The sequence below is a fragment of the Jaculus jaculus genome, chromosome 6, assembly GCF_020740685.1.
Source record: "Jaculus jaculus isolate mJacJac1 chromosome 6, mJacJac1.mat.Y.cur, whole genome shotgun sequence".
Classification (NCBI taxonomy): Eukaryota; Metazoa; Chordata; class Mammalia; order Rodentia; family Dipodidae; genus Jaculus; species Jaculus jaculus.
Genome location: NC_059107.1, coordinates 97,717,706 through 97,743,231, shown reverse-complemented (window position 1 = coordinate 97,743,231; position 25,526 = coordinate 97,717,706). Strand labels below are relative to the sequence as shown.

The window sequence follows — 25,526 nt, the reverse complement described above, 5'->3', positions numbered from 1 at the left end:
TACAGCCCTTATCTCACTCACCCTGGCCGCAAGGGAGGCTTCTGACCCTGGGCAAAGGCCATGGGTGGTTGGGTCTCCAGGCTGAGGGGTGGAAAACGCTGCTTTCTGCCTAGGCAGAGGGAAACGGGGAATGGCCCTGTTTAGAGGATTCTGTGCCTCTGGCACTGCGTGTCTGTGTGGGAAAAGGGGGAGGACAGCAAGGACAGACCAGGTGGCTGAGCCCTAAGGCATCTTCTGCACCCCAGCTCCAATAGCTTTGGAACCCTTCCTCCACGGCCCCTCTGCGGGTGGGGGTGCTCGGACTTTGGGAACCAAGTGGGATGAGGAAGCCTGGCCAGCTGTTTTGGGCGGCCCGGCTACCCAGAGTCAGAATGAGCTGGATGGGAGAGGTATTTCCCGGGTCCAAGTAATGGACACAGGACCGGTTAACACCCAAATGGAGGTCCCACTGGCTGGAGCTTTCAGCACCCACTGGGTGACTGCAACCCCGGCCTGGCCCAGAGAAAGCTGATCCCGCCGCCTGTGTAAAGAGATCCCTAGAGGAGGAGGGTGGAAGAGGCTATTTTGGGAGGGAGAGGGGAAGGGGCCCTGAGGAAGCTGACCAGGGGATCGGAGCCTGGAGAAGACAGGCAGGCGGAAAAGCTGCAAAGAAAGCGCAGGCTGCACGGTTTAGATTAGGGAGGCCGATCTCCTGCCCCTCCTCCAGCATTACAGTTCCCTCCTTCCCCTTCCTCCCCCAAATCCAGTCAGGTCCCTCCCTCCCTCCCTCTGTCCAGTGAGCCCCACAGCTAGCACAGGCTAGCACACCAGCCCCTATGAATATCCTGTCTTCTTCACTGGCTAGTGCCGATTGGCATTTTGGTTCCACACCCACCCAGTAAGTTCTTCACGTAGTCTAACTGCACAGCTGCTCTTTCATTGTTCTGCCAGTGGTGAAAGTGGACACCGGCCCCATCAGTAAACAACCCCCCCCCACCAAAGGAGCATCCCTCTCCGCCCCCCTCCCAGCTCCCCTTGCAAGCCTTTCACCCACTTCACAGCCCCATTACGTAGCCAGCAGAAAGTGAAATCTATTTCACAAGCATGATGGGCTCCCCACCCCCACGATTCCTTCCCTCTGTGGAGCCTCAGATGCTCCTCTCTCCCCAGAGGCCTCCGCCCACTTGCCGAGAGACGCTCTCCCTGGAGACCCTCGGAATTGTGGGGGGGGCTTCCCTTCGCTCTCCCTGCCCCTGAGTATGCGCTTGCCGGGGTGTCCAGACTCCACACCTCCCATCCAACTTTTCACCTTTCACGCTCTAGTGTTTCTCTCTAGGGAAAGTCCTCTCCAAGTCTACTCCTCATCCCTCCTACTGCATGCCTAACCTCTGGGTCCTTGGTTTGTCTGTGACACTGGACCCTTACATTTTTGTTTGTTTGTTTTGTTTTTCGAGGTAGGGTCTCACTCTTGCCTAGGCTGACCAGGAATCTACTCTGCAGTCTCAGGGTGGCCTTGAACTCACAGCGATCCTCCTACCTCTGCCTCCCAAGTACTGGGATTAAAGGTGTGCGCTACCACGCCCGGCCTCCCCTTAGATCTTAAAGGCAATCTTCCTCTCCGGCAGCGCCCCTCCACTTTCTCAGACCCTAAAACCCTTCCCAGCTTGGGGAGAAGTTCTTGCCGCACCCCAAAGGCCCTCTCTGCCCAGAACTCCTAGGATACCAGGGTGTCTGGCCTGCTATCGACGACGACAGCGACCGGCCCTGGCCAGCTAGCCCGAGGGGCGGTGACCCGCGCAGCCGCCGGCGCGGTCACGACAGGGTTAAGGCTCGGGGCTGGCGGAGGGAGGGAGGGGGCCGGGAGGGGCGGCGCGGAGCCAATCGGCGGCCGCACAGTCCCCGGGCCGAACCCCGCGCGCAGAGCCCGAGCCGCGAGCCGGGAGCCGAGCGCCGGGCTGGGGCCGGGGCCGGAGCGCAGCGGAGAGGTTAGCGCGCCCGCCCCAGCCCGAGTCCCGCCGCCGCCGCCGCGCCATGGAGCCCGACAACAGCCCGCGGAAGATCCAGTTCACCGTCCCGCTGCTGGAGCCGCACCTGGACCCCGAGGCGGCCGAGCAGGTGCGGGGCAGGGCGGGGCGGTGGGAGCCCGGACTCTTGGGACCCGGATCCCCGCCGCGTCTCCCGTCCCCCCCCATCATTCTAGGCAGTCCGCCCTTTCGAGGACGCACGCTCTCGGTTTGGGGAGGTTCTCCATCCCCTCCCCCACCGGTGGAGCCCCCTTCTCCCCATTTGTGCTCGCCAGAGACGGAGCAGAGGTCGAGCGCGCCCCAGCACTCCCGGAGCATCGCTCCCTCTCTGCCTCCCCAGCTCTGGGAGGGGCGGCCTGAGGACACGACCCCTCCCCGCTCAGCGACTTCACATCCCCCAGCCGATCAGCCCCCCTTCCCCCAAGAGTTTCCGAGCTGGGCGGTGGCGCTGAGCAGCGCTGAGCTTGAAGGGTACCGCGGGGCTGGGCACGGCGAGTGGGAAGAAGAGACAGCTTTCCGCCCTTCCTCGCTCCCCAGGCCACAGCGCACTTGACAGCGCTCGGAGAGTGACACCAAAGAAGCCGAGGGTGGGCTTTGGGGGCCAGGGAGGGGTCAGCAGGCTTGGAGCTCCCCTGTCCAAGTCAGAACACGTGGGTCCTGGTTCCAACTCCTGCCCTTTGGAGTGGGGAGTGGGGGAGGGATGCGGGGCGCCACACTGCGAGGCTCGAGGTGGAGGCAGACTGGGGTTGGGGTCCTAGCGGAGCCGTGGACAAACCACCCGAGAAAGCTTGGCTCGCGGGGTGGGAGTGCAGGGCCCTCCCTGGCCCAGCCTCCTGGCCTGGCCTATTTTTAGCTCGGAGCAGCCTGGCAGGGGCGGCAGTGTGTGAGTGTGAACAGCGTGTGTCTCGGTGACACTGAGCCAGTGAGCGTGGAGACGCTACTACCTGCAGCCTGCTTGATGAACATTTGCATGCTTGCTCGTGGCCCCATCTCTTTCCGCATTCCCTTTCCCAAGAACACCCACCCCTGGCAGAGGCTCGGCCCCCAGGTCCTGCCAACCTCCCCACCTGAACAATTCTGTGACCTCCTGGGATGGGTTTCCACCATGCTCCAACCATTTAGTAGAAAGGTCGGGATGGGAAGGCAAAGGGAGGTGCAGGTGGACCGGCTCTCTCCTCTCCCAGCGGGGAGGGGGCGCGGGGGGGGGGACAGGGCAGTTCCAGAGCTCTAAGGTGTGGCCAGATGCGTTGAGACCTTACAGACCTGAGATGAGGAGAATGGGGATCCTTCCCTTGCACTCTGGGGAAAAGTCTAAGCCCAGAACCCCTGGCTCAGGAAAAGGGGCCCAAGAATGGGGACCGTAGGAGGTGGAGCTCTTAGGAAAGCTACCTTGGGCTGGCACAGGCAGAGCCTGACACCTGCTTCTGTTTGGTATTGGAGCAGGCAGGTGGGGCGGGGGTGGGGGGGTAGGCCAGCTGGTCCAGGGAGCTGGGGACAAGGGAGGAGGGTGTGACAATGTTAGGGAGCCAGGTACTAGAGAGTTGGGACCTGGGCCTTCTCTTCTCCACCTTAGGAAATCTCTCTGCTGGGCTGGAAAGTCTACCTGCAGTCCAGCCCCAGCCCCACCTGCCCTGTTACCCTGTGTGCAAGCTGACGGCTCCTGGGTGAAGACTGACTGCCCAAGCCCCGCAGGGGAGAAGAGCCAGAAAGGAGTTGTGGGGCTCAGAGTGGTGGTGGATGGAGGGGTGCACACCACCACCAGAGCCTTGGCGTGCCCAGCTTGAAAATAAGTCACAAGCAAAGACACCAGCTGTCCTTGAGATCTGGCATCTGGGATAGAGCATCTACCTGTTTCCAAGTAGCTTGGGTGCCTGAGCTTTGTCTGGGAAGTGACTTCCCCTCCTCCCATTGTGGGATTTCGGGGTGCTCTAGGACTCTGGGTGCTTCAAATCCCTATGCAGAGCAAGGAAGTGAGTTAAGTGGTAGGCAGGTCCAAGTTCACAGAGCCCAGCTGTCATGTTTGTCTCAGGCGAAGTCTCTTTGGGCTCCAAATGCAGGTGTCCAACCCACTCACCCCACACACACCTACAGCAGACGGCATTGAGGAATCCACCCCCAGGAAAGGAGTGTTCCCCACACATACACCTTCCACCGGAACAGCCAGAGACAACTCACAGTTAATGTTTGTGCATACTTGTGTACACACACACACAGACACATTGCCAGGGACCTTGAAATGTCACTAAAAACATGCCACTGATTCTCTTGGAGGAATGTCCTACCCCCACACTTCCCCATTCGGTGAATACTGTTTTTCTTTCTGGGGAGAGCTCCCCCTCTCTGGCTCAAACAGCCCCTCCTACTATGTCCACTTTCTAGGCATTTCACACACCAGCCTCCGTGGCCACTAGTGGTGACAGCAACTGATGGCCATGCACAGTCAGGGATTGGATCCTTTGGCATCCTCGCCCCAGTCCTCCCACTTCCCAGCCCTATTAGCCTTTCCTGCCCACAGGTGCCCTGGAGGAAGCTGCCTGCCTTCACCCTAAGGTCCCACTCTCTTTCAATCCCGAATCTTCCCCAGAAAGGAAAAACTACATTTCCCAGGAATCCCTGAACTTCAAGGGCAGTCACCTTTATCAACAGCAGGATGGAAGAACAGCCTCAGGAGGACAGGGCAGTCAGAGCCCCAACAGTAGTCAGCTTTATATGCTAGTTTTTTAGATCAGACCATGGCCTAATCTTTTGGCCCTAGCCAAGATTCTACAAAGGATCTTTCCCCACATTCTATTCACCACGACTAGGATTTCTCCAACTTCCTGACCAGTCTGGAAAACTAGTCTATTAAGATCCAGGCAGATCCTAGGAATGAGGGCCAGATGAAAGGAACCCTTCCTTGCAGGCTGGGGGCAGGGGAGTTGAGGCAGGCCCTCTGAAGGCAGGCACTAGCTCACAAAAGGTTAATGTCTGTCTGAGGAAGTGGGCTTGGAGACTGAGGGAAAGCCCTCTGCCCTCTCAGGTTATTTCAGACCATTGATCCAGGATGGACGGAGGGACAGCAGGCCAGAGATCGATGCATAGACCAGATCGAGCTGCTGAGTGGGGAACTGGACAGGACAGGAGTGGGGCAGGGAGGGGAGAGGAGAGGGGAATGGGCAAAATTGCCCAGGAGAGCTCTTGGGTCAGCAGACATGCTCTCCACAGAGAAAAGGAATTAGCCAATAATGTGCTTCCTCCAAAAATGTGCCATTTTTTGAGGGACATGAAGTGGGCCAGCCTGGACTGTGTTTCTCAGTGGTGTTTCCCACGTACTTGACCTCTTCCTTCTCTCACACCCTAATTCTCCTTCCTTCCTTCTACCCTAACTCAGATCCGGAGGCGCCGCCCCACCCCTGCCACCCTTGTGCTGACCAGTGACCAGTCATCCCCAGGTAACCCAAGGGATGGATCTCTGGGGAAGGGGTCCCTGTGAGAGGATATGGGTGCCAGAGAGAGGAGCAGACCTGAGTCATGAGTATTTCTTTTGCTTTTGGAAAGGGGAGGAGACCACTTGGTCCCAAAGACCCCCAGGAATTGGGATGGTCAACTGAATACTGGTTGCTGCGGCAACAGCCTTCCAGGTTTCTCCAGCAACTGAGATACCACCACCCCCACCCCCAAAGGCAGTGACAGCTGTGAGGGGGAGGGACCGCCTCCATCAACGGGCTTCAGGGCCCCCAGAGGGGAAAGGGAAGGTTAGAACAGCCCTGGGAAGCAGCTGGTATTCTGGTCAGGGTCCTCACTGAGGTCTGGGGAAAGAGCTTCACCGGAGCAGAGGAGAGAAGGCCAGACTAATGAATGCAGTTCAGGATGCCTGGGTGTTCATCCCCACCACCACCACCCCCAACTTCCATAAATGTACTTTTGTGCACCCTGGCCACCACAAGTTCTCAGTTATCTCTGATGGAGTCCTGCTCCCATGAGAGTTCCGTTCTAGCCTTGGGCTGGGAGAATGAGTGGAGGGAGACAGGCGGCAGAGGAAGAATAAAAGCAAAAGGTCTGAGGCCTGGATGTCAGCACAGACTGACCACAGCGCCCAGGCTGGGTGGAGCCAGCCAGTGGTGCCAAGGGGAACCCAGAGGGTACAGGTTAGGGACCTGGGACAGGTTAGGAGAGAGGTGATGGTATAGACCCCTCCCTTTAGGAAATCAGCTCTTTTTGGAGTGGATTTCTTGTCCTTATCACCATCTTTCCCTTGTTCCGCCCAGAGATAGATGAAGATCGGATCCCCAACCCTCTTCTCAAGGTGAGCTGGCTCCTCCCACCCAGATCTGTTCAAAGCAGCCGCAGACGCATTTGGGAAATAATCTTCCAAACCCTGGGCCTGTGTATGGGCATGGCTCCCTGGCATGTACAAGATTGGCCTCACTTCCCAGCACCAAAAGCAAAACCCCAAGCCCCACCTATGGGACTTTTTGACTCTCCCTTCCCTGCACCCACAAGGTGTACGAGTGGACCTCTACACAGGGCACATTGCCCACCTGGTCTGCCCACTCACCATGTGGAGGCAGCTGGGAAACAGGAATCTGCTGCTGCTGAAGCCCACCTTTCCTGACTTCTAAACCTAAAGCAGAAGAGGGCAGGAAGGGCTGGCACCCACCCAAGCTTTGTGTCCTTCACAGTCCACTCTGTCGATGTCCCCAAGGCAACGGAAGAAGACGACACGCACCACACCCACAATGAAAGGTTCGGCAACCCCTCTTTGTCCCTTGCTCCCTCGTACCTGAAGCTGGGGCGGAGGGGGGAGGATTCAGTGACCCTTTGGAGGAAGTCATTGGTAGGTCACTGACTCTGCCCTTGAGTGGAGCTGTTGCTAGGTGGAGGGTGACTGGAACCCCAGTTCTTATACTGATAGGTTGTAGCCTTGGCCGTGGAGAAATGGTCTCGCTGCCCGAATGCCACCTCGCTGTGTCCGATATTAAATAATACATGTAGGCTCGCCAGCGCAGCACATGAAAGGCACTCAAATGTTTCCTGAATCCAAACTGAGTCTTCTCTCCCGCCCCCAAGGGGAGACTGTGGTCCCAGCACAGCATGAGTGTCTTGTATCCTGAAAAGCTCTTCCTCTTGCCTCCCTTACATTTTAAAGGAGGACCTTTATGCTATAGCTTGAGTCTCAGCTAGTGGCCTCTCCTTGTTTAGATCTCAGTGCACCACAGGAAGGGCAAAACCCCAGCAATGTGTCCAGAGCTGTTAGTGGGAGCTGTTGGATTTGGGGGACCACAGGGGATAGTCTAGCCAGTCATGTCCAGTGTCTGCTCCCTTTCCTTGTGCCTCCAGAACTCCAGACAATGGTTGAGCATCACCTGGGGCAACAGAAGCAAGGAGAGGAGCCTGAGGGAGCTGCTGGAAGCACAGAGACTAGTGAGTCCTGCCCACCTGGGATCCCAGACACAGGAGCCGCGTCAACGCTGGGCACCTCTGGGACAGCACAAAGTATGTGTGGGCTGGGGAGGGCCTCAGACATTCTGTTCCCCAGCCTAGCAGGAGGCAAGCCCAGCGGCCTTACCCACAAAGGGAGGAAGAGGTGGTTCAGCCTTAGAGATGGAATAGTAACCAAAAACCCCGTCAAGGATTTGGATGCATGGCACACTCATTGCAAGTGTGTGTGTCTTCCCCCCTCTTACTGGACCACAGGGCACTGACACCACCCCTTGCATCCCACCTTGAACCTCAGAAATCATGTTGTGACTAGGGAAAGTTGGCATGATGGGGTAGCACTCAGCCTTCACTCAGCATGGCCAGGGCTACAGGCCTGGCTCTGCCACTCGCCACTTTAACAGCCAGCCTGGAGAATGACTCAGGCCACTTAACCTCGGCCTGTAAAGCTACAATGTGACAATGACGGTGTCTGTTTCGCTAGCCGTCTCTGAGTGTTCCAATGAGTCTGGCTCAGTACCTGACACATTCAGAACCTGTGAGACAGGGGGTGTTGTGGCACTGGTGTTAATCCATGGCCACAGTCCCTTCTCTTGGATGCATTTCAGAAGTCAGAACACTTCCACTGTATGAAAGGAATGTGTATACACCACTACATAAATAACCCTCTCTGCACAGCACCCTATAATCAAACACACTAATATTCTACAATCTAATGAGTGGTCTCATTAAGTAAGATAAATAAATACTAAAAATGGCCTCAGCTCAGGTCAGGTGTAGCCTCACATTGAGTTCATACCCCATCTTTATAAACTTTTCTACATCATTTGTGTTTTACCCCCAATATCTAGTTGCTTTGGTATATATCTAGTTAAATGTGTGTGTGCATATACATATATATATAGTGACTTATGGTAGCAACTGAGCAGAGAAACCATTGTTGGTCTGGTAGGTTTGTTAGCAGCAGAAACAGCCCCTAAATAAGTGCTGTCTTCCCTCTGTCCACAACTCTCCCTCCCCAGAGCCTGCAGAAGCCACCACCCCCAAGATTAGGGAGTGCTGCACTGCAGAACCCAACTCAGAGGACCCTTCATCCCAGATGCCACCACTGGGTTCCCACGGAGCCGACTCGGTAAGCCCCCAAGAGACCACATTCGAGGGGATAGAGCCAGGGGCTAATGTTTGGAACGGGAGAACAAGGGAACAAAGGGGCAGCTTCTGTCGCTGAAAAGCTAGTCTTTGTGGTGAGGACAATGAAGAGAATGGAGATGTAAGCAGGAAGCCGCAGGAAGGGCTGAGACAAGTCTCTGTGTAGACCTTCTTGAACAGGTGACAGAAGTAGGCCACAGATGTTCTTGATAAAGGGCATTTGGACCCCAAAGGGAGCTCCTCACCTGCTCACGTTGTGCATAGCCATGACTGAGGACAGAGGTACTAAGCAGAAAGCCCCTGGGTGCTGACTTTACAATCCCCAGACCTCTGCTTTCGGGACAAGGGCCAGACTCAGGCTCGCAGCAGGAGTCTCCCAAGAAAGTGGGTGGTTGGACAGACCAGAGGGGACATATGAGTCTCTGGTCACTTGATCACTTTCCCTTCCCACCCTCCCTCCCCCACGACAGGTCTGAGAGGAGGAGGTATCCTGGGATTGCCACTGCGATTTGCAACACGTGGACACTGGATGTTTCTAATTTCTTCACTTTTGAGGAAAAGAAACCCTGTTTTTAAAAAGTGATAAATTTAAAAAAAAAAGTGATAAATTTGATGTTAGGTCCTTGGCACTTTCCTTTTGTCCAGGCTAGGGAACCGATCCTTCCTCCCCTCTTGTCTGTCACTTCCAGAGTGCCCACCTGGGGCCTCATGTATAAGGAGGGAGGAAATCGGAGAGTTGGCAGAAGCTCTGAGAAGGGGTTTCCCTCGCCTGGCCTTTACTTGACTAGAAGAGAGATGTGGGCCAGGGAGGAGGAAGACTTAACTCCCAGGATGCCAAGGGCACCCCCAGGTTCTCCATTCTTACCAAAGAAAGCTCCGCCCACCTCACAGGGCTGCTGGGTAGCTGAGATACTAGGAGCCGGGAAGAGTCAAGTTCCTGGGCAGCTGTGATGCCTGTGCTATGGCTGCCATCTGCTGGACATAAAGGGGAAATGCACACTGGCCCTGGGCCCTGTGGATTTTTCTATCCTTGGCTGTGTGGCCACTGTTTCTTAATCCAATCCCATAACAAAGAGGAATATAGAAGAGGATGGATGAGAACCACAAGGGTCACCCTTGTCAGAAGCACCCAGGGCAGGTCAAGGCAAACACCACCCACAGGAGCTGATTCCAGCCCGGCTTCTCTGCTAATTTTGACCAAGATGGGGGACTTCCACCCAGTGAACACCACACACAGGCAGCTAGTCTCCCTTCTTTATTGATCTCTGGCTATAGCAGGGGCCTGGGAGACCAAGGGGAGTAACATGCGGTTCAGGGCAGCAGGTCTAAAAGACCATGGAGATGGACTTCACAAGAATGGGGCTCACTGTACAAATGCATGGCTGGTATTTACAAGGAAGGAGGAGGACAGTCACCTGGCCTTAGTCTTCCCAGGGGCAAGGAGCCTGAGGACCGGAGGGGACACCTCCTGGCTGGGTCTCTCCAGTGGTCAAGGTTGTGGCAGTCCTGCTCCCCTCCCCCAACTGCTTTCCACCTGCTAGGGTCCCAGGGGAGCCGATCTCTTGGTGCCTGCAACTAGGCCAGTTCTGGGGGATAGGAAGCAGGAGGGACTCTGTAGCAACAGGGATTACTTCGTCCCACCTCACCCCTGCCATGCACCTGGCCCCCCAGCTGCACTCTCCCTCCTGTGTTCATAAGACACAACCTGAAGGTGCTTTGCTGGGAAGACCTCAAAGCTTCTACAGACATTGGTCGGATGGGAGCCTCCTGGTCCCAGGACAGGAAGGAGGCAAAGGGCTGGAGACTCAGCCAGGGCAGGTGACAAGCCCCAGGAGCCCAGACCAGCCCCAAGTTCTTGAGGACCTCAGGAAAGGACCCCCTCAGCCCAGAGTTGGGGGAACGGCAGGGGTGGGCTGGGGGCAAGGCTAAAGCAGTGCAAGTTTGGGGTCAAGAGGAATCCCTCCCCTCCCCTGTCATAGAACAGTACCCTGCCCTGAAGGAACACCCCTCACACACTGGGCTTTGGAAACCTCCAGCTTCCTAGCCTGTTCCAGCTCTTCCCTGGGGGAGGAGGAGAACCCAGACCTGCCAGCTAAGATCTGGGGTAGGGGGCTGAGGGAACCCCCAAAATGTATTGCTTTGAAAGTTGGAGGCAAGAAGAAGGGAGAGGGCCCAGGGGGCTGGCATCTCTGACCCTCCCCTCCAGGCCCTGGGAAGCCTCCAGTGAGTAACCCCTCCCAGGTAGCCACCTGGCCAGGAGAGGAACCAGAGGCAGGGGGTGGGCACAGTGACCAATGGGGCCCTGAGGTTCCCCAGGCTTGTGCCCCAATGAGTTTCAGGTGGGGAGGGGCCCTTCCCCCCACCCCACCAGCTCTGGCATTTGGCCTTCATGTGGGCTATTCCTCCCAAGACCTCCATACTCCCTTGGAGCAGATGGGGGAGCCAGTCCTGATGAATGGTGCTAATGACATCGAACACTTTGGGCTCAGTGAGGACCTGGGGAAAGAGGAAATGCTTGAGTGCTCTGGTCTTAGCCTTCATCTTCCACCTGGCCTTCCTTTTCCTTCTGTGAGCCCCACCCAATCCCCAATGAGTCCTCAGTACAATCGTGTGTAAATGCCTGCAGTGTGCCAGCCATGGTATGAGCAAGTTCATCTGACCTCGCTGAGCCTTGTGCCCAGCCTGGCATGTGTGCAATCTTGCCTGCTGCTGTTCTGTTCTTTCTTCCTCAAGGACTGTAGGATGGAAGGTGGTAGGATTCCCCTGCTTCCCTTGACTCAGTCCCATGCCTCCACTTCCTCCATTTCACTGCCCCGAAAGAGGGAGAGAAGTTCCCGTCCAGCAGACCCCGCAAGATGAACCACGAAGGCCAGGCTGACTTGCCCCCAGCCCCAGCTCCACATCCAGGCTCACCTGGCCAGCCCCAGCTAGTCCAGATTCCCATTCTGGTTGTGCTCGTCTTCTGCAGGGGAGGGTGGGGTCTCTTCCTCACAGGGGGAAAGCTCATCAATGGACATCTGGTTGGTGATGCCTGAAGTGAATGAACCAAAGACACTGACTTGAGATCAAGTAGTTTCTCAGTCTGGAGAGATGGCTCAGCAGTTAAAGTGCTTGCCTGTAAAGCCTGACAACCCTAATTCCAGTACCCACCTAAAGCCAGATGCACAAAGTGGTGCCTGCATCTGGAGTTAGTTTGCAGTGGCTAGAGACCCTGAAGCTCACTTTCTCTCTCTCTCCCTGCTCCCCCCGCCCCCCGAGACAGAAGTGAGAGGATCCTATGACTTTGAGGCCACTCTGAGACTACATAGTGAATTCCAGGTCATGGTGAGACCCTCCCTCAAAAAAAAAAGTTGTTTCTCCAGAACCAAGGAGTATGTGCAGAAAATTAGGAGATTCTCATCCATCAGCTTCCTCTAAGCTGAGCTTGTCTACCCTACCTCCCTGAAAAACTCACAAACTGGAACCCAGTGCAAAGTCAGGAGACCACGATGTGCATGGGGTCCTATGGGGTGGGATACTATGACTGTCCCTAACCTCTCTCGAGCCAGTCAGACTTGCCTGTGACCTTAACCTTAGTCTAACTGGCTCTATTTCCAACTCTGTGGATCAAAAATTGCCCAGGATTTGGAATGGAAAGATGGCTTAGAAGTTAAGGTGCTTGCCTGTGAAGGTTAAAGACCCCGGTTCAATTCCCCAGTATACTCATGTAAGCCAGATGCACAAGGTGGCACATGCATCTGTAGTTCATTTGCAGTGGCTAGAGGCCCTGGTGTGCCCATTCTCGATCTGCCTGCCTGCCTGCCTGCCTGCCCACCCTTCCCTCCCTCCTTCCTCCCCCCCGCCTCAAATAGATATTTTAAAAATTTGGGCTGGAGGGATGGCTTAGTGGTTAAAGCACTTGCCTGTAACACCAAAGGTCCCAGGTTCAATTTCCAGGACCCTCATAAGCCATTTACACAAGATGACATATGCATCTAGAGTTCATTTGCAGTGGATGGAGGCCCTGGCATGCCCATTCTTTCTCCCCCCCACCCTTCTCTCTCTCCCTCAAATAAATAAATAAATAAATAATATTTTTAAAAATAAAAAAAAATTGCCAAGGCTTAAGGAAAATGGACCTTCTGCTTCTCCACTAACCACTCCCATGACAGACGGACAGACAGATGTATCCATGCATGCATGCACGCGTGTGCGCGTGTGCGCGCGCACACACACACACACAGAGGCACCTACCACTTGCTGCCCGTTCCTTCCACTTCTGTTTGTTCTCCTGAATGTACTTGGTCCAGGTGGAGCGGAAACTAACCACATCGGGGTTGGGGTCTCCCACGTCCACATCTAGAGAAGGCTGGCGCCACTGGAAGCTAGAGGCAGTGGAGGCTCCCTTAGTTTTAGATGTGAGACCCAGCCTACTCCAGACCCTGCTTCATCACCTCAGCATAAAGGAGAGGAAGGCCAGAAGGCGGTCCAGGGAGCTAGGCCCTTTTCACTCTACTAAGTACCCACTAAGCCCTTGTCCCTCTCTCACCCCCTGCACCTCTCCCTCTCCACACCTCCTCCTGGTAGAAGGAGAATACAGACAAAATTAGTAAAAGTCAGTATGGATACCTAAGGGGAGGATAACATGAGGAGCCTAGGTGCGTCATACATACCTTTCTAGCCCCATCCTCCCAGGCCCCGCTGTGTGATAAACAATAGGAGGCCTCCAAACTTGGAGTAGCCTATTGCCCCTTCCTCAGCTGTGCTTCCAGCCATGAACTGGTCCTCGGCACATCCAAATCCCCTTCACTGGAACCAGAAGACGACGCTAGCCATGCTCACCTGGGCTGGCTTTTAGCCTTGGAGTCATCGTCCACCAGAGGTTGAACACTCTTCTCAGCCACATCAGTCAGCACAGAGAATGTGGGCTCCACAATGAAGTCAATGAAACCTACAGAAGGGGGCAAAGCAATGTCTCACCTGGAGAGATGAGCAGAGGACCAACTTAGCATGGTGTGAGCCCCGGCTGCAGGTGGAACAGGGAAGAGACGTGACCTGGGGCTGGAACTTTCGCAATGGGGTTGATGTTGAGATAACACGATAGTGATCCTGGACAGCTCCTCTCACCCCTGCAGTCCCTGGCTTCAGGCACAGAACCACACCCCCCAACCCAGCACCGTTGCCTTGACAAAAAGAGTAGCTTGTTGTGGGGTGGCAGTGGGGGTAACTGGAGCATTCCATGCCAGCATCTGCCTTTCTTCCTGTTCCTCTTGGACTCACCTATCTGGGACTGAGCCACCAGCGTGGAGGTACGATCACAGAGTGGAGAAAATGGCAGGCCCAGCTCTGCCTCCTTGTCACCCTGGAGAGAGAGAACATCTTAGACCTGCCTACTTGTAGGGGCCAGGGTGATGGAAGGCTACTGTGGGAGGAGAGGGACTGCTGCTCATTACATCTGGAGAGGAAGGATTGCAAATGGAGGTGACTAGTGCCAAGACTTGAGGATCAAGACTTCAGGCCTGGGATCTGGTCAGGAGCAAAGAACAGCTGGCTGTAGCTCTGCAACTTACAGAGCCAGGGTGAGAAGGCCCAGGAGTGGCGGGGGGTGGAGGGAGGCATGCAAAAGCCGTGTACCTGGCGGAAGAACTCCTCCATAAGGGACTTGGTCCAGCGGCTGTGGACCGCCCACTGCTTGGTTGGGTGGCTGATGTCAGCAGCATGGAGCAAAAGAGACAGAGCCTTGGACTTGTCAATCCTGGTTGGGGCAGAGGTTGAGGAAAGGGAAACTGATCTTCTAGGAAAAGAAAACCTACACCATTCTCTAACTTCTCATCACACCCTCCTCAGACCCACACCTGTATATCTTTTCATACAACTCCAAATACCCTCCAAGGCATGTTCCCCCCCCACACACACACACACACACTGCATGTAGGTAGCTAAAAACCTAGACTCTCAGAATCAAAGGTTGTGGGCTCAACTCCCTACTCCACCCACCACCTATTAGCTGTGAGGCACTGTACAAGTTACTAAAATTCTCTGTTTCATTTTCTTCAACCCAAAATTAGAAATAATAACTCTACCACATATTGAGTTATTCTGAGAACTAAATGACATATAACAAGTATTTAGAAGAGTGTCTGACACACAATATATGCCGGGGAGATGTTATTTACAATGACAATTACCATGATTATTGTTATAGCTCCCCTAACAATGACCTGCCGTGATCTCTCTACAGAGATCAGCACACATTTGTATACTGCCAGCTACGCCTATGCAGCATTAGTAATAATTATGGCATCTGTTCTGTTTTTGTTCTTTTTTAACCTCACACGACACTCTCGAATGCCCTACCAGGATAGGAGCTAGTGACAAGCTGTTGTGGATGAAGGCACAATTCAAAAACAAGGACCTGAGTCCAGAGGAATTCAATGAATTTCCCAACATTCCAGAGTACACTTGCCCTGAAGAAGAGAGCCACTATCCATGCTTTTATGTGACCTCCAGCAGACCAACTTCCAGCCCAAGGCCATGTTCACATACACCACACACTTACACAGATACACTCAGATAGGTGCCTCAAACCAGGTAAGTCTCCACAGCCTGGGAAGGAACTAGCATACTGATTACTCAGAGTATATTCCAATTCACCTTCCCAGCCCTCTGACGTGGCCCTGGCCACACCCCTCCATATGCTACCTCTCTAGCTGTTGCAAGGCCGTCTTCATGGACTTCACTTGCTGGAAATGGCAGGACATGTCTGTGGCCAACACCATCTCAATGACCAGGGCCCGCAGCTCTCTGAGAGGACAGACAGAGAAGTGACCTGCCCTCTCTGCACTGCTGGGAGGGAGGTCCAGGAAGCAGAGAAAGGACTGGGGCGAAGGGGTTCAGGAATGCCACGTTTTGGCTTCTGCTCACACAAATTCATCCTTGGTGAGGTTGATAAAAATGTTCATCTCATCGTCCTGCATCATTCGGAAAACAGAGCTGATGTGGTGGTTCTCCAGCACCGAGCGGTCATTGTACAGGATGGCACATTCAGACCTATGAAGCCGAATGTGGTCATGCTCAGGCCCCCATAAGGAGCTCCTTTGGCCCTCTTGTCCCCTCCTTCCCCCTTCAGCCCCACAGCTCACTTGGTCTGGATATGGAAACTGTTGGTAGTGCCGGTGTGCTCATAGTCATGGATGGCCGCCGCAAAAATGATAGCCAAGACCTCAATCTCCGACAGGCAGTGCTGGCAGAAAGAGGCAGAAGATGAGAGAGGCTGACCATTTCACACAGCAATACCACTCGGGCCATCACCCTTTCAAGAGCAATTCCTGGATAAATACAGCCAGGTGTCCCAGCTCCTGACATGGCCAAGGACACTCCTCCACCCTCACTAGCAAGTTCCCACCAAATCCCAGCACTGCCCAGGACGTTTTGGCACACCTGGAAATTCTCTGAAGGAAGTTAATTCATTTGGGCTTTGAAGATGTTGGCATATTAAAGGAGCAAAGAGAAAATTGTTACTGGGAGGACAGCCAAGGCTTCCCAGTTCTGAAGCCACAGACCCTGAAGCAGGCATGTGGCCAAGCACCTACCACCATGCCCGTGCGGAGCAGGAAGCAGTGGACTGTCTGGGTGACATCAGCTGCGTGGATCTGGTTGTGGTAAGGGTTCTTGTACTTCCCATAGCCTGTCTCCAAGGCCTCCAGGAAACTCATCAAAAACACAGTAGGAATCTGTAGGAGGGAGGAGTCAAGACAGATCAAGAGTCTGCAGGAATGGTGGCAACGGGGTTAAGATCAGCAACCCTGTCATCCTTTACATGACAGTGTGGCAGTCGGGCAGGCGTAGTAGTGCACACCTTTAATCCCGGCGCTTTGGAGACCGAGGCAGGAAACCAGCCTAGGCTACATAAAAAGACCTCATCCCCAGGTGAGTAATCCTGGGATCGCTTCTAGCCTCCACCACCTGCAACCTGTGTGACCTTGGGCAAGCCATATGCCTCCCTAGCTGCAGAGTGAAGACAATACCACCCACCTGAGATTTAATGAGCAAAGTACAAGGCATTTAGTAAGTGTACTCTGAGAAGTAGTTATAATTATTATTATTTCCCAAGAGATTTCTAAGAAAAGGAAAGAAAGCTTTCCTCCTACCGTCCAACCACCGGCATCATTCCCAAATCCTAGCCTCCCCTCCCCCCGAGAAGGGAACTAAGGCAGAGAAAGAATATGATGGCCTAGAGAGCCTCCTGCAGATGTGGCTCACCTGCTCCTCCAAGAAACCTTCCCACACTGTCCCCCTGCATATGCCCTCAAGTGTACCCATCAGGCCCACAGCACTGACACACGCGCATGGGCATGCACAGCCTGGGACTAGAGCCCCTTTCTACGCCCTCAAACTTAGCACTTCCTGCCCTCTCTGACATCTGCCCACCCAGGAGCCAACCCAATGCTCTGCAGCCACTCTTAATTCTGTTCCCGTTTCTACATAGGTCCTTGGGGTGTCTCTGCCTCCTTCAGAAGACTCAAGGTTCCCAAAGGACAGGGCTGGTGTCAGGAAGGAACCCCAGGCTCAGGTCGTGGGGAACCTTCCGCAGAGATGAGCTAAAGAATGATGACAAACACAAGACCTGCCACTGGACAGACCCTAACATTCCTACCCCTGAAGGGCTATGCCCCAAATTCAGGGACTTTAAAAGGACTGTTTCTATGACAACTGCCCTTGCTTTTGTGTTGCCATGGTGTCCCTGGAGGAAAAGGGAGTGAAAGGCGGCAGCCAGAAGGGGACGCAGGGAGCACAGGAAGCAGGCTCCATAAGCACCCCTCTTTCTCTGATGGAGCAGACAGCCAGGCTGGCCAAATCCCGCCGAGCACAGCTGCTCTTGGGGGTCCTAAAGCCAGTCCTTCCACGTAAGAAGGCAGTTGGGGAGAAGCTGCTGCCTGAAGAGCATCTGAAAACGGGCATAGAGAAACAGGAGCTGGGGAAGGAAAACTGCTATTCTTAATCTGGAGAGGGAGGCCACGTAGGGAGGAAAGTGCAGGGACCAGGCCTCAGGAAGGCGTCTCAGTAAGCTCAAGGAGGTGCTCTTGTGTGTTGTTGGAAGAGAAGTCAAGAGTCAGGGAGAGGGCTGGAGAGATGGCTTAGCGGTTAAGCGTCTGCCAGTGAAGCCTAAGGACCCCAGTTCGAGGCCCAATTCCCCAGGACCCACGTTAGCCAGATGCACCAAGAGGCGCACGTGTCTGGAGTTTGTTTGCAGTGGCTGGAGGCCCTGGCGTGCCCATTCTCTCTCTCTCTCTCTATCTGCCTCTTTCTCTGTCACTCTCAAATAAATAAATTAATTTAAAAAAAAAAAGAGTCAGGGAGATGTTTATCCTGACACAGTGGAGTAAGGCAGAAGCCTGCTGGGGTGACTACAGAGCTGGCCTGGGAGGGGCCCCCAAATGCCTCTTTCCAGGCTACTCAAACAAAGCATTTCCCATGCCCTCTAACATCTACTGCCCACTCAGGTGCCCACACAATGCCCTGCAACCACTCACCAACCTCTCACCCCCCACATCCTTAGGCAGGTTTTGATATGTTTACGACTCCCCTCATTCCCGCCCAAATGCTGATTCCTTCAGATACAGGATTTTGAATGACCTCGCATGCAGCATTTCCCAGCAAGCACACAGCCATGCCCAGAGCTAACTTCCTCCAGAAAAGCCCCTTGCACAGACCAGCATGGGAGACAGGGAAGAGCGACCAAGTCTGCACAGTGCCCACCCACCCCAGCCCCGCCCTCCTCCCCCCACCCACCTCCAGGGGAATGAGTGGAGAGACTGGTCTTAAAGAGTGACCGCACTGGGCTTTAGGCCTCCAGTAGGGGGTAGAAAGGAGAGGTAGAGGGCAGCTAGCCCAGAAGGGATAAGACTGGCAGGTAAAGAAGTAAGAACCATATCCCAGTCTAGACACTTGCAGGCCTGGAACCTTCTCAGGTTCCAACAGCAGGTGATATCAGAGGCCAGACTTCAGCAAATGAAGGACACGAGATACTAGGCTGGGGTGAGAAGGAGGCACTTTTTTGTCACTGAGACAAACTGAGGGAACTGTGCAATCTACTGGTTGGGATTCTTTTAGGACAGGACTAAGAGGAGGGGAGAGTCCTGCCTGGGGTGGAGGGAGGATGCTGCCCAACCTTGAAGCGACTGATGAGGTTATGTCGGGTCAGCAACTCGAACACAATGGTCCTCAGGGCGTGGTCATCTGCTGCCCGGTTCAAGGAAAAGACATCAAAGCACCAGAGGTCCAGGTTCTGTGGAGAAGCAACAGACTAGGCAGGAAAGTTCCCTTGCCTTGGCAAGGTTAGTTATGCCTCAAGGAAGACTTCCCAAGCGAGCAGGAAAAGAGTGGGGACGGGTGGGCCTCTGTCTCTCTCAGCATGGGAGAGAAGGCAGGGTTTGCTTCCAGAGTGGGCAAAAGTTGTTTGGAGGAACATGGAAACAGTAATTAAAAGGAACATAAACCATCTGGTTATTCCAACCCCCAATCTTCTCCTCTCCCCCCCCCAAAAAAAAACACCCAGGGGTCACCTTGAGACAGTTGTGGACGGCAGTGGAATAGGTGGGGCCCACAGAGGTATATGTTCTCCGGAACATCCTAAGAGAGAACAGAAAAAAAAAACATAGACACAAAATCAAGGAGGACTGTGGGTATGAGCTGCAGGGTCACATGAAAGAACAAGATGTCTAAACCAGAGGGGCACCATAGAGGCAGAGGATAAGCTGAGTGTGGGCAAACCTCACCGTTCTACAAAAATGCCAGCCTGCACAGCATGCACGATGCTTCGGAACTTGGGCTTCTCCTCCGCTCGGCGACCTTTGGCTCGGGTCTGCTGGGTGAAGGTAGAGGCCAGCCAGTCCCGCACCTCTGAGGGCACAGCATCGGACCGAAGCTCCTGCAGCTCATCCTCTGTGTCCAAGATTTGCCTGAGGCCCAGAAGAGGAGACACGGGAGAGCTAGCACACGCTCCCGCAGGCCAGAGGCCCTGCCCCACTTCGCAACTCTTGGCCAAACACTTAGTAACTCTCTGCCTCTGATCCTCCCATTCTTTTCCTTTACTTTAGCTTCCTATGTCTATGTTGCTGGATTACATATTCCATAATGAAACAGCTCACTGTGCAGGGTAGTTTGCACCACTGTAGACACGATCCAGCAGGCAGCGAAATACCATCTGCCAGGGATGCAACAGACTATCAGACATAAATTGCAAAATTTGCAAAATTGCAAAACACACATATGAAATCTTTAATTTTTTTCCAGTAGTTGCACATGCTTCTAACCCCAGCACTTTGGGAAGTGGAGTTAGGACCAGAAGTTCAAGGCCAACCTTGGTAACATAGCCAATTCCAGGCCAGCCTAAACTACTTAAGACTCTGTTGAAGAAAGAGACAGAGAAAGAGGAAGGGAGGGGGAAAGGAAGGGAGGGAGGGAGGGAGGGAGGGAGGGAGGGAGGGAGGGAGGGAGGGAGGGAGGGAGGGAGGGAGGAAAGAAAGAGAGAAAGGGAGAAAGGGAGAAAGAAAGAAAGAAAGAAAGAAAGAAAGAAAGAAAGAAAGAAAGAAGGAAGGAAAGAGAGAGAGAAAGAAAAAGAGAAAGAAATTTTAGGGGCTGGAGAGATGGCTTAGCAGTTAAGATGAATGTCTGCAAAGCCTAAGGACCCAGGTTCAATTAATTCCCCAGAACCCATGTAAGCCAGCTGCTCAAGGTGGCACGTGTCTAGAGTTCATTTGCAGTGGCTAGAGGCCCTGGTACACCTGTTCTCTCTATATACCTGTCTATCTCTCTCTCTCAGATAAGTAAATTTAATTTAATTTAATTTAAAAAACATGTAAATAAGAAATGTTAGCCAGGCATGGTGGAGCATGCCTTTAATCCCAGCACTTAGGAAGCCAAGATAGGAGGATCACTTTAAGTTCCAGGCTAACCTGGGCTAGAGCAACATCCTACCTCAAAAAATAAAAAAGGGCTGGAGAGATGGCTTAGTGATTAAGACACTTGTCTGCAAAGCCAAAGGTTCGATTCCCCAGGACCCACATAAGCCAGATGCACACGGTGGTGCACGCATCTAAAGTCTGGAGTTCACTTGTAGCAGCTGGAGGAACTGGCACAGCCATTCTCTTTCTCTCTCTCAAATAAATAAATATTTTTTTTAAAAAAAAAGAATAAATCTTTTGCCTTTTACTAAAAAAAAAAAAGAAGAAGAAAAAGAACTTTTAAATTTTCTAGTAGCTACATTAAAAACAACAACAATAGCTGGGTGTGGTGGTGCAGGCCTTTAATCCCATACTTGAGAGGCAGAGGTAGGTGGATCGCTGTGAGTTCAAGGCCACCCTAAGACTACATAGTGAGTTCCAAGTCAGCTTGGACTAGAGTTAAACCCTACCTCAAAATAAATAAATAAATAAATAAACAGTAACGAACTGGATGAAATTTTAAGTGGCAAATTTTATTTAAGCTAATTCCTCCAAGACACTATCATTTCAATGTAAAATCAACATAAATATGACAGATCTCATATTTTTCTAAGATCCAGCATAGAATTTACATACACATTTCACTTCATTCTTGCCACAGTGCAAGTGCTCAGTAGCCACAAGGAATTAGTGGTTCCAACATTGTCCAGCACTACAGAAAGCTGGGGGAGCTCTAAGGTCCTCCGGCTTCTGCAGCCACTGCTCTGTTTTTCCCTATCTTTTGAGGTGATGGGAATCAGGCCCAGTTCCCCACCGACACACAAAGAAAGCTGAGCTCCATCCTCAGCCCTCTCCTTGTCTAGCCCTACCTCTGCATCTCTGTCTCCTCCTCAGTGTCTTTCTATCTACCCTGGCCACCCTTTCTCTGTCTGTCCCTGTACACAGCCCTAAATTCCAGCTCTATCCTCCTTTCTCTCTGGAGCGCTGCCCGACAGCATCCAGTTTGCGGGCCTCTCTCACCGAGTCTCATCAATGTAGACAGCCTCCAGCAGGGAAGCTGTGTATTCCAGGTTTTTCTTCAGCTCCTCGATGTTTACGTCCCCATTCTCCAACTGCTTCACCATGTAGCGCAGCCTGCAGGGTGTGGGTACAGACATCCTGCTTAGACACTGCAACCCGGTCAGGGGGCTCCTCAATAGGTACTTTGCAGAAATTTCCTCTGTCTCCCATGACTTTGTTAATAATTCCAACGTTAATGATAATAGCAGTGAATGTTTTTCCTCTCACACCATAGCTTCTGCACATAGTAAGTTTGTGTCTCCCCCCCCCCCGCCATGCCCATCCCCCCAGGCACCACCACACAGTTTTAGAGTAGGCCCAGCAGAATCTGGCAGGTATGAGCTCCAGGGGTGATTTTTTTTTTAGAGTTGATTGTTTCATAGTCTCACTCAACATTCCCCCAAGAGAGAGGGCTTTGGGACCAAGAGCAATCAAAACAGCCCCCAGGATCTTTTCATTGTCTCAGTTAAGGCAGGGAGGGGGAGTGTGTCCACAGCCCCTCTGGTCCCTGGCAGGGATGGCAAAGACACAGAACAAAGACCAATATAAATGCTTTTGCCTGGCCTCACTCCACGCAGGCAGAGCTAATGGATTATGATTCCAGAATCCATCAACCAGGACAAAGCTGGTTAACCCCTGTCTGCCCAGGCTCTGCCACAGAGAACCTCTGGCATAGATGCTGTGCCCATTCCCTGCCTCTGGGCCAGTGAAAGCTTCTCCCAGGGCAAAATGGTAGGGTGGGGCCAGGATGACACTCAGGGGTGCTTTGCCCAAAGCACAGTTCCCTCGTGTTTTGCACCTTGGAATACTAGGGGTCACTGTTAAACTGAGAGGTTTCTTAGAAATCTGGCAAATTCTCACAGTCATAAAGCCAAAGAAGCTCTCTGGCTTTAGATGGTGATTTTAAAGAAAGCAACTCAAATTCCTTCCTCAACCCTCCCCCAACCACACACCCCCCCTAAAGCCAACACTGGGTGAGAAGGTAGCCAGTATAATTCCCCACTGAGAGGGGCTTCAGAAATCCAAGGTCATCCTCTGAGTCTGGAAGAAGAGAGTGAGTCAGGGACCAAAGGCTGAAATTAGCATCAATTCCCAGAGATGTCAGGGCAGAGAAAACAATGGCATTCCTGAACAGTGGTAGCTCTAGAATCCTGGGGTCTCAGCAGCTTTGGAATTGCCCAAAATAGCCAGCTCCAGGAAGTATTGCCGGCTAAGTCTTACCTCAGGGCCCAGCAGTCCTGGCCCAAATGTCTGAGAGCAAATGGGGCAGAAGGGAAAGAGGCAAGGTAGGGGGAGGGAAGCCGAGCAAGGATGCGGGGTGGGCTCCCAGCACATCTGCACTGGTTCCAGGCAGAAGCAGCCAGTTGTCAGACAAGAAGGAGGGCAGGCTCAGGAAAGTTCAGCCCACTCCCGCTTCATTAGGCAAGAGAAACCCAGAGAGGTTAGACATCACAGAAGGCTTTCCCAACCAAATGAGCAAGAAAGGAGCCACCAGCCGGTATCTTCCAGAATAGACTGGAGATGACAGAACAAAGAGGTACACTCTGCCTTCGTGCCTGGCACAGGACTGGACTTCCCTAGGGACAGTCCCAATCCCCATGGCCAAGGGCTCTGAAATCTAGGGACACAATGACACAGTAAGGCCTCTTTTACTGCCAGTGGTTAACCTGCCCCTCATGTTTCCACCCTCTCCTCCCCACTACCTGGCCCACCTTTTTTTTTTTTTTTAGCCAAAAACAGCCAAAGTATTTTCCCACTGTCTTTCCCAGCCCACCTTGGGGAAACACATATCCCAGCACAGGCTCCCAAGTGAACAGCCACATCCATGGGTGTCATTTGCATGTATTTGCATAAGCACTGACAATGCTGCCAGCTCTACATTTTAAAAGTGTCTTCTCTGAGTTTATTTCATTTTATCCTCACAATGGACCAATGAGGGAGGAAGGTGGGGAAGAATTGCAAACCATATTTTCAATGCAAAAAACAGCCTGTTGGCATGAGGTAGGAAATTGCAGAGTTGAGGCTGGAATCCCAGGTCCAAAGCTCCCTCTTCCTGCTGCATGTCCTTGGGCAAGTTACTAGCTTTTAATCAGTATTTATTATAATGTGACCTGCAGATGGCCAATATCAGCATCCCCATGGATGCATAGTAAAATGTAGATTTGAGACCTCTCTGCACATCTGCTGAACCACAGCTTCTGAGGAAATGGTCCACAGAGGCATTGTTAACAAATACTTCAAAGGATTCTAGTTTAAGAACTCTTATTTTGGGCTGGAGAGATAGTTTAACGGTTAAAGCGCTTGCCTGCAAAACCTAAGGACACATTTCTACTCTCCAGATCTCACGTTAGCCAGGCGCACAAGGTGACACAAGCGCAAGATTGCACACACGCACTAGGTGGCACACGCATCTGGGTTTGAATGCAGTGGCTGGAGGACCCGGTGGGCTAACTCTCACCCCCCCTTCACGCACTTAACTCTCCTGCTTTCTCATGCTCTCACTTATTAAAAGAATAAAAAATAAAAATAAAGAACTCACTTTACCCTCTCAATTTCCCCTGTAACATGGTGATGATGATAATAAAGCAGCCACACAAGGCAATGACAAGAACTAAAGGAAATAATACACCCAGCAAGGCTGGCACAAGCAAAAAGTCTCCACAAATATAACCTGAATAGGAACTAACTGACCCGCTTCCTACTGGCTCCACCCAGCTCCCACCATAGTTCTTCAAACCCAGTAGCTCCTGCCTGTTCTACCCCAAGTCCCAGAAAGGAGTCCAGTTTGGATGAAGAAAAGAATGGAAACCACTAACAAAAGAAACTAGTGACTACACACCCCCTTGTGCAATCCAAACACCTCATCTGATCCTTACAGGCAACTTAGGAAGTGACTTGTCCAAGTTCATATCACTTGCCAATCTCAGTCAGGTCGGCAAGGCCCCTAACTTGAGCTAAGGCTAAGGAGACCCACCTGTGTGTTCATATAATGATGGTATTAGGGCAATGTAAGTCTAACTATGTATTAGCTTGGAGAGAGGCACAGGACATTGCACCACAGGCTCTTCAGCCAGTCCAATGTTAAGTGTTAAATGGCCTTGTCATCTTGGTAGGACCTGTCAGTGGGACCATGGGATGTGGCTTATGTAAGGATGGCACTGACAGTGGCTAGATTTCCTTGGCCTCCACACGCCATACACAGTATGTGCTCAATGAAAGCTCATCAAACACAGAACTGGGAAGGGGACAGACTCATCAGGTGGGAGGCCATCTGCCAGAACTCACTCTGACACTGCCTGGGGAGAGGAGTGAAACAGTAAGTTGACTTTGAACAGCCACTTCTCCCCACATCACCACCAGTACCCCCGCCACCCCAGTTCCCCCTTCCCTCACTGCTACACTTCCAGGAGCTCTTCTAAAGCTTCTGTTGAAGTCTAAACTAAACATAATCCAGACACCAGGAAGATGGGGTAGGGAAGGAAGGGAAGATTAAAAAACACATTTGACAAATGAGAATGACGAGTCCAAGAAGAAGAGCTGGACTCTGGCAGTTGAGAGGATCCAGGTGCTGAACTGCACCCTCCTGAAGTCAAACACACATGCACACACACGTGCACCTTACTCTATGGCCAGCAGGACCTCTCTTACCCCAGAGTCCTTTGGAGCTAGGATCCCCCAAAACCCTCCAAGTCCAAACCTCACCATTGTTTAGGAAATCCTGCTCTCTAGTCACATTGCCACTTTTAACACAGCCTGTGTTTCAGTGCCCAGATCAGCTGGCACAGCAATTGCACCCCTTTCCTGAATAACAACAGGCTCAGCACTGCCCAGCCCTCACCCAGCCCCCAGGAAAAGTGGACACTTCCCCAGTGTTCCCTCCACCTCCATCACTACCCTGTCTCACCACCACTTTTACCTAGTCTCTGTGAGAGGGAGAAAGCCTCTGACCCTGGCCTCTGGCAGGACCCTGTCT

The 25,526-nt window shown here is 52.9% G+C and overlaps 2 protein-coding genes across 5 annotated transcripts in view; one reads left to right on the top strand and one right to left on the bottom strand.

Annotated features, from left to right (window-relative positions):
* The first annotated feature begins 1,942 nt into the window (after nucleotides 1–1,942).
* On the top strand, nucleotides 1,943–9,188 carry Ppp1r1a (protein phosphatase 1 regulatory inhibitor subunit 1A). 2 transcript variants are annotated; one of them, XM_045152016.1, is made up of 7 exons: nucleotides 1,943–2,094; nucleotides 5,374–5,434; nucleotides 6,251–6,288; nucleotides 6,665–6,728; nucleotides 7,323–7,406; nucleotides 8,444–8,553; nucleotides 9,041–9,188. In XM_045152016.1, exons 1-7 carry the CDS (start codon nucleotides 2,011–2,013, stop codon nucleotides 9,044–9,046), a joined length of 447 nt encoding a protein of 148 aa, XP_045007951.1. In that variant the 5' UTR covers nucleotides 1,943–2,010; the 3' UTR covers nucleotides 9,047–9,188. The 2 variants fall into 2 exon arrangements, with proteins under 2 accessions (XP_045007951.1, XP_012803770.2); XM_012948316.2 differs by having other exon boundaries at nucleotides 1,944–2,094; nucleotides 7,323–7,478.
* Nucleotides 9,189–9,810: 622 nt separating this feature from the next.
* Nucleotides 9,811–25,526, bottom strand: part of Pde1b (phosphodiesterase 1B) — a 29,210-nt gene continuing 13,494 nt past the window's right edge. For all 3 annotated transcript variants that reach the window (XM_004649932.2, XM_045152015.1, XM_004649933.2), the window contains 14 exons: nucleotides 21,515–21,628; nucleotides 19,328–19,510; nucleotides 19,115–19,181; nucleotides 18,721–18,837; nucleotides 16,142–16,282; nucleotides 15,692–15,792; nucleotides 15,474–15,599; nucleotides 15,252–15,353; nucleotides 14,184–14,304; nucleotides 13,830–13,911; nucleotides 13,392–13,500; nucleotides 12,804–12,934; nucleotides 11,484–11,601; nucleotides 9,811–11,066 (listed from right to left, as the gene is read on the bottom strand). In XM_004649932.2, the coding sequence (XP_004649989.1) occupies nucleotides 11,498–11,601; nucleotides 12,804–12,934; nucleotides 13,392–13,500; nucleotides 13,830–13,911; nucleotides 14,184–14,304; nucleotides 15,252–15,353; nucleotides 15,474–15,599; nucleotides 15,692–15,792; nucleotides 16,142–16,282; nucleotides 18,721–18,837; nucleotides 19,115–19,181; nucleotides 19,328–19,510; nucleotides 21,515–21,628 (1,498 nt within the window). In that variant the 3' untranslated portion in view covers nucleotides 9,811–11,066; nucleotides 11,484–11,497. The remainder of the gene's footprint in view (nucleotides 11,067–11,483; nucleotides 11,602–12,803; nucleotides 12,935–13,391; nucleotides 13,501–13,829; nucleotides 13,912–14,183; nucleotides 14,305–15,251; nucleotides 15,354–15,473; nucleotides 15,600–15,691; nucleotides 15,793–16,141; nucleotides 16,283–18,720; nucleotides 18,838–19,114; nucleotides 19,182–19,327; nucleotides 19,511–21,514; nucleotides 21,629–25,526) is intronic.

Excerpts from the sequence above, each read along its gene's own strand:
- Ppp1r1a (XM_012948316.2), top strand. The coding sequence starts at position 2,011 with ATGGAGCCCGACAACAGCCCGCGGAAGATCCAGTTCACCGTCCCGCTG. Across the intron at positions 6,289-6,664 it reads TCCCCAACCCTCTTCTCAAG|TCCACTCTGTCGATGTCCCC; the intron begins GTGAGCTGGCTC and ends TGTCCTTCACAG. Across the intron at positions 6,729-7,322 it reads CACCACACCCACAATGAAAG|AACTCCAGACAATGGTTGAG; the intron begins GTTCGGCAACCC and ends TTGTGCCTCCAG.